Source organism: Empidonax traillii, unplaced genomic scaffold (assembly GCF_003031625.1).
Source record: "Empidonax traillii isolate 1590-97213 ecotype Southwest subspecies unplaced genomic scaffold, ASM303162v1 scaffold84:size2688230, whole genome shotgun sequence".
Taxonomy (NCBI): domain Eukaryota; kingdom Metazoa; phylum Chordata; class Aves; order Passeriformes; family Tyrannidae; genus Empidonax; species Empidonax traillii.
In genome coordinates, this window is record NW_020955277.1 from 2,031,308 (window position 1) to 2,038,649 (window position 7,342).

A 7,342-nucleotide genomic window follows, 5' to 3' on the forward strand; every position below is an offset into this window, starting at 1 on the left:
GGGTCACGGATTTTTTGGTCTTCTTTTTCCATCTTCTGATCTTCAGTATCTGCTCTGGAACACTCTCACTTTGGCAGCCTGGCCCTGGTTTTGTTGCTTGTCCTGCTCCCGTGATTCTTGATCCAGCATGTCCTGCTGTGACTGCATTCTGCTCCTCAGAAACTCCTACATAAAGATATTTACAATTGTACAGTCAGCTTACATGTCAAATTTCATCCTCAGTTTTCATCTGTGTCCAGCTCTGTGGCCCCCAACATAAGCAGGACATGGACCTGCTGGAGCAAATCCAGAGGACGGTCACAAAAATGCCCAGAGAGCAGAAGCACCTCTGCTATGGAGACAGGCTGAGAGAATTGGGGTTGTTCAGCCTGGAGAAGAGAAGGCTCTTCTCCAGGTGCTTAGAGCACCTTCCAGTGCCTAAAGGGGCTACAAGAGAGCTGGAGAGAGACTTCTTACAAGGGCTTGTATTGATAGCACAAGGGGGAATTGCTTTAAACTGAGAGTAAGTTTAGATCAGATATTAGGAAGACATTCTTTAGTGCGAGGGTGGTGAGGCACTGGAACAGGTTGCCCAGAGAAGTTGTGGATGCCCCACCCCTGGAAGGCTGGGTTGGACAGGGTTCTGAGCAGCCTGGTCTATCTAGTGGAGTATGTCCCTGCCCATGGTAAGGGTTTTGGAACTAGATGACCTTTAAGGTCCCTTCCAATCTAAATCATGCTATGATTCTATGATCCTCACTGGTAGAAGTCAGAAATGGGTATAATCTATGGAAATTCATTCCTTGCATGGAGAAAGACTCCTTCTATGGCAGAGATGGAGAATTTGACTTCTCATCTTTCATCTTTAGACACATGTTAAAAAAGTTACCCTTTAAACCCCTAGATTATATAGTTATATTGGATATAAAGCAGGTGAAAGACAAATACTCCAGATGGTGCCACTGCTGGTAACATAGCAGAAGGGAAAAATCATTTCTGGAATTGCCCTTACCAGCCTTTCTCCCTCTTCTTCAAAGCTCCTTTCATTGCAATCTGCCTGCAACTCCTCTCTCTGTGAACGCTGTGTCTTTAAGAACTGAAGCCTCTGACTTGCCTTCCTCTTCCCCTCCTCTCGAAAGGAGGATTCCTTCCTGCTCCTCTCAGCCCCAGCAGCCTGGAGCAGTGCCATGTGCTGCAAAGCTCTCTCTTTGTGCTCCAGCTGTTTCTCCAGCCCTTGCAATGTTCTCTGACGCAACCGTTGCCTGTTTCCAAAACAAAATTTCTCAAATTTCTCATAAAGAAAGAGCAATAGAAAAGACAGTGCATGAGACACAAAGCAGATATTCTGGCAATGTGTGCTCAGTTAATATTCCAGGGCCCTTTGTTAGGTTATGATGGTTAAACCTGTGTCCAAAACAGAGGTAGTAAAACTCCCAAATGGGCTGGTGCCTGCTGTCAGCTCACTGCAGTCATCTGTCCATCTGACTACATAAACCTGGTGTGGCCAAGTGTTGCTGGCCCTGAAGACCAGGAATCAGGGAGATGGATTGTGCAGACAGGGCTATAGGACTGATCCAGACAACTAGGTGCCTGTGCTGCTGGTGGAGCCCCTGAGACAACAGAGAAGAAGGCACAAAGTGGGTCATGGGAGTAAAGCAAGGTCCTGCTCAGATTCAGTGGACTGTGGGGCCAGAGAGCAAGGATTTCAGAGGCCCAAGGCCCTTTGGTCTGAGAACAAGATTGAAGGGAATTCACCCCTGGAGGTAACACTAAAGGCTACGGGGTCCATGTGCACCCGTTCCCACATACCTCAAGAACCATCTTTTATTCCCACTAGGGAACCACTGTGACCCCTCTGCAGAGTCTGTCATAAAGCACAAGGTGTGATGTTCAGAAACTGAAGGACAGCACCAAGGAGCAGATGTTACCAACCTTCCAACATCTACCACAAAAAGCAGGTAGCTCCCAGGCATCACCTCTGGTTGTCCTTGTGCAGCTGCTGCTGGATGCCATCTGCCTCTTGCTGCTGCTCCCTCTTCAGCTGCCTTGGTTCCTCTTTCCTCCTGTTGTGCTCAGTCTGGGCTCTGCCGAAGTCCATCTCTTTCCATCTCTCCTGAGATGCACCATTAAGGATTGATTTCTAAGTGAAAAAAAGCCAACCCAAACCCTTAAACCCATCAGTGTGTTTTTCTAATGCAAACTGTAAACACACAAAACCAGAACAGCTTAGTTCTAATGTCACTCTTGAGGTCTGGAAGCTACACTGGCTCATGAATACTGCAGTTGCTTCCCACCCATGAACACCCTGAGGGTGATGTTAAAACCTATAGAAAACACTAGGCTTAACCAACAAAGGGGTGCCTGACAATCCACTGTTCTGCTTGTTCTGGTATTGAGCCAATGCTTAAAGATGCCCAATCTTTGTGTCAGCTTTCATGTTTCAATGAAAAATCCAGGTTCTGAACACAAATTATATTACATATTCCTCATTAGATTTTATTAGAAAGAGAAATACCTGCCCCCCTCTGGCCAAACACAAAATATTCCCTGAGTTCTCTGCAGGTGTAGCAACTCTTCACCTGTTGTCTGAGATTTCTACTTACGCTCAAGCAGTTTTTGTGTGTTCTTCAGCAGTAGCTGCATTTCAGTGCTGGGCAGTGCTGCTAATTTGTGTTTTTAAATGCACCGTGTTGTGGAAAAATATGAAGGAGTACCTACAAGGCTCCTTTTCACAGCCAGTGTGAACTGTTTCTTTCTTTTGTACTCCCTACAGTGCCCTATATGAGGGAAGGAGCAAGGAAACACCACCAAAACCTTAGGCATGCATTCAAGTTTACATTCCTAGAGCTGTTTGGGGGTGGAACAGAGTTTCCACAAAATATTTTCCTCTCCTTCCTCCTATTCCCAGATGCAGTTAGCACGTTGCTGCTGTTAGCTGCTCCTCAGCAAACAGAATGCGACCTCTCCAGTTCTTTCCAACTCTAATACCACAAGCTGAAAAACACTACAGGACCTTCAAATAAGATCCTGCCAGTCTCACATAGTATTTTGATGGGTTTCTCTTAACACAGTGATCTGTATGGCTTCCCAGGGGCTGTAAACAGCTTTGTTCTTCAGTATATTGCTATTCCTTGGGAAAAAAAAAAAAAAAAAAAAAGTACCTTGTGGGTGTTTGTGTTTAATGACATACAGGGGGAGAGATCAAAGAGAGAATCAAATGTATTTTATAGGTGGGAGGTAAAAAAAATGGTGTTTTCCAACAGGTAAAGTACTGGCCTAAGGTTTAGAAGACAAAGTTCCACTTCAGTCCTGACATGCACTCTCTGCTGTGGGATTCAGCTGACTATCCAGATTTTCTCTTTTTTGGTATCTATAAAAGAGGAATCAGTTTTTTGCTGTCCAGTAGAGCTGGCAGAGAGTTTTATTTAGAAAATATTAGATCCAAAATAAAAAAAAAAAAAAACCTCTATCAAAAGTGCTGAGTAAAAATACCAGAAGTGCCCTGCCCTGTACAACACAGATTCCCAAGTGGAAGCCTAAAGTTTCTATTTGTGCATAACCATTATTCTACACAGGCATAATTTTTGTTGCAGCAAAAACCTTTGCAAGAGATCAAAGGAAAGAACATTCTCACATGACATAAACAAATCTCCTGATCCTAAAAGCTAAATCTGGCTTGGACCAAATACTTACTGTAATGCTTTTGTCTTTCAGAAGGTTTAGAAGTTTTGTGGATCTCCTAGCCAGCACACTGGTGGTACTGTGTGGTCTCTGCACACGTAGAGCTGATTTGATGGTCAGGCTGTCTCTCTCTAGTGATTGATTCACTTGGTCAAAGAAGCTTTGGCGCCTGAAAGGAACCAAAGCACTGGTTCCCAGGGAAGGGCTCCTTGGGGAATGCTGGACTGGAGCTTCTGTCACTCTGGACTCAAAAAGACCTTGCAAATAAATTAGGGTAAGGACATAGGAGAATATAGGAAGCTTATAAAAAGAAAGTAAGTTAAAAGAACAAAAGGTCTTCTCATATAAAATATATTCAAGTAGGACTTTTATAACATTTTCCTCTGAGGGACATTTTTTAGTCTTCACAAAACAGATCCCAGCTTCTTTCCAGAAACAAGCTTGCTATTGCAGTCAGGGAAGAGTTTTGCCTGGTAACACAAGATTTCTGAGTGCATTTACAGCTACTCAGGCTAAGGGATTGTTTACGTGGCATTTCACAGACAGACATGAGCTGCTCCAAGATGAGTGAAAATGATAAATCTCTTGACAGGGCAAAGCCTGAGCTGTACATCCTACTGAGAGCCAGGAGACATTAGCTTGGGCACAGCACTGTGCTAACACAGCTTTTGGGTAGCTGAGAACATGAGCAGAGTTTGCTCACACCCTTCTGCTAAAGACAGTGCAGACCTGAGTGGCAGCTGTGGCACGGAACGATGATGAAACACCAGCTGGGAGGAAATGTGCACCCCTCCATGACTTTTCATTCTCCCCCTACCAGCAGTGCCACAAAGCAACAACAGAGAAAGCTTTAGGCTTTCAGAATCCTCACCTAAATGCCTGCCATTACCACAAAACTAAAAATGAGAACAGCAACAAATTGATTAAAATTGTGATCCAGCCCCTTTTGAATGTTAAGGGAACAAAAGTTTACTCAATGACAAGCAATAGTTTTCAGCACAGATAAGAGGAGTGTTCTGTAGAACAGTCCGGGTGAAATCTTTTTGATACAGACAGTAATAGTTAATGCTATTATAAAGATTAATTTTTAAAGTAAGGAAATTTTATAATAAATAGTATTTATACTGAGCGTTATGATAAAGGTTAAGAAAACCCAAAAGCTGCTACTGCAGTAGATGTAAAAAGCAAAAAAAAATTATCTCCATCCGAAAATTCTTTCACCTTGAGATGATGAACAACTTCTCAAACCAAAGCACTATTAATACTATAAAGATACTACATAATCATGGCCATAGTCACAGCGTGGTACTGTGGCATTTCCTTTTGAAGCATCAACAGTTATGGGAACAGATCTTAGACACAACGACCTGCTGCAGTGATATTGTGTGGCAAGTCTTACGTTTGGGTAAAAGAGCTACAATTTCACTACCATATTCATGTTTAAAATTAGCTCCAGTTTCAGTATCCTGCTGTCTGCTCTCTGGTTCCTCCTTGTGATCTGTGTCTGTGTTGACAGCGGTATCAACCATAGCATGAGCCATCTCCCTCTGAGCACCCTAGAAATAACAAGAAATGCATTCATAATTAAGGAAAAGAATAGGTTAGTTTCACGAACTTGCAGCAGAAGATCCTAAGTCATAACTGAAGTTTAAGAAAATCAAAAAAGACAAACTCTGGGGGGGTTATCTGGGGGAGTTCTTTACTAAAGAAACAACTCTTAGGTAATTTCTGATCACTTCATGGGTTTGTCTACATCTTCAAATGACCTAAAACTGGCAGTACTTCTGCCTGGAAGGGTCAGTACAAAAGAGATCAGGCCAGAGGAGCTCTGGCTGAAAGACAGTCCTGTTTCTGTCCCCTGCCAGAAATCAGGATTCTAACCCTTGCAGAGATAAGCTTGGCAGTAACTGGTGCACATGATCCTCCTTACTGATTCTCGCTCTGTTAACAAGCACCAAATCAACTGCTGAGGATAACTTAAGTCTCTTATGGTCTTTGGTTGAGAGAGGGGACACATCTAACAGGGTGGAGAAGTACCTTAATAGAATTATGCAAGAGACTGTCTTGGTATGGAGTAATCCTTACTTTAATCCTTATCCAGTGTCAAGTCTTTCATCTGACACTTTTTCCTGCCTTTACCTCCTTCACACAGCAGCAGCATGTAGAGGAACTGGGCTATGCAACACTTCTTATATTCTGCATTCATGGAAGAAATTCTAGAAGCCTGCTCCAGCCAGGGACAATGACAGCTTTTAACTCTTTCCCTGGTCAAAGGATCAGGAAGACAGTGCAAAGTCTCTCCATTCTTTAGCCAGCATATATAAGGGCCAGGCCTAAAACCTCTAGTAATTTTTTGGTACCAAGGGCAGTAAACTTCAGGTAACAAAGCAGATATTTATGCAAACAGCAGACCACATATTGACAGAAGAGCCAGGGTGAAGCATTTTTTACCTTCTTAGGTTCTATAATCTCATCGTCCTCTTCCAAACAAGACCAAACATCTTTTGGAACATTTTCTGTCTCTAACCTCGTCTCTTCCTTTTTCTCTTCCTCTCCGGAAACACTTTCTGAAGATGTAATTCTCAATTCAGACAGTTCCTCTTCTATTTTCTTGTTGAGCTCTTCTCCAGCCAAGCCTGTTCCTGGGATGAAGGCATTTCCCTGATGCACTTTACACCCTGCAGGCCGTGTGGGTTCCCAGGCTGCCAGGCAGCACTGGGGGAGCGAGGTGCACCCCCAGCTGCACTTAGCACATGGATGAGCTGAACACAGACCCCCTGGCCAGTAGGCCAGGTCTGAGTGACCCGGTCTGTAGCGTCCTGAGGCTCTATAACCCGGTGTCACGATGTACGGGTAATGTAAACTTGAATCTACCACCATCTGCCTGGCCGCTAAAGGCATCTGCACTTCTAGGACGATGCGTTCACTTAAGGGCAGAGGAATCCGCAGAGCTTTGTCAGAGGACACCTCCTTGGTCTGTCCATTCCAGAAATTCACAAGGACTCCACTTCTGTTGTGTGCTGTGGGTATAAAAAACAAAAACAAAGCCGGGCTTAGCAAGGCCGGGCTCAGCAAAGCCAGGCTTAGTAAAGCCAGGCTTAGCAAAGCTGGGCTCGGCAAAGCCGGGCTCGGCAAGGCTGGGCTCGGCAAGGCCAGGCTCAGCAAAGCTGGGCTTAGCAAGCCTGGGCTTAGCTAGGTCAGGCTCAGATAGGCCGGGTTTAGCCCGTGGATGGGATCAGCAAAGCTGGGCTCAGCAAAGCCGGGCTCGCAAGGCCGGGCTTGGCAAGGCCGGGCACAGCTAAGTCGGCCTTGCCGAGCCCATCCACGGGCTTAGCCCGGCATAGCTAAGCCAAAAAATCCGTGACCCTCCAGCAGTAGCTCAGAGAACAGACCCTTTGGCTGCTCCGGGCATCCCTGCTAGTGTAAGGAAGCTGCAGAGTAGGGGAGAGGCCCTCGAGCAATTCACAGACCTGGTCTTTGTCTTGTAGGTGTGACTCGATGTGCCACAGTTGTGACAAGTGGAATTACAATTCCCAGAGAGGTCTTTAATCTCCCTTTCATTGCAGCCAGAGTGCACTTCCACAGCTCTGTCCTTTACATGCCTTTCTTTCTGGAGTTACTCTTCTAGTTCACCAGCCTGGGCTTCAGGTAAGTGCAGACCTTCTACTGTCAGGGTGTAGGT

The 7,342-nt window shown here is 44.9% G+C and overlaps 1 protein-coding gene across 1 annotated transcript in view; it reads right to left on the reverse strand.

Annotated features, from left to right (window-relative positions):
• Nucleotides 1-7: 7 nt before the first annotated feature.
• The window catches only part of LOC114056184, an 18,693-nt gene continuing 11,358 nt past the window's right edge, over nucleotides 8-7,342 (reverse strand). Inside the window, exons 5-10 of the mRNA XM_027881186.1 lie at nucleotides 6,112-6,680; nucleotides 5,090-5,216; nucleotides 3,673-3,917; nucleotides 1,956-2,119; nucleotides 992-1,241; nucleotides 8-165 (exon numbers count right to left, since the gene is read on the reverse strand). Coding sequence (XP_027736987.1) covers nucleotides 43-165; nucleotides 992-1,241; nucleotides 1,956-2,119; nucleotides 3,673-3,917; nucleotides 5,090-5,216; nucleotides 6,112-6,680 — 1,478 coding nt within the window. The 3' untranslated portion in view covers nucleotides 8-42. The remainder of the gene's footprint in view (nucleotides 166-991; nucleotides 1,242-1,955; nucleotides 2,120-3,672; nucleotides 3,918-5,089; nucleotides 5,217-6,111; nucleotides 6,681-7,342) is intronic.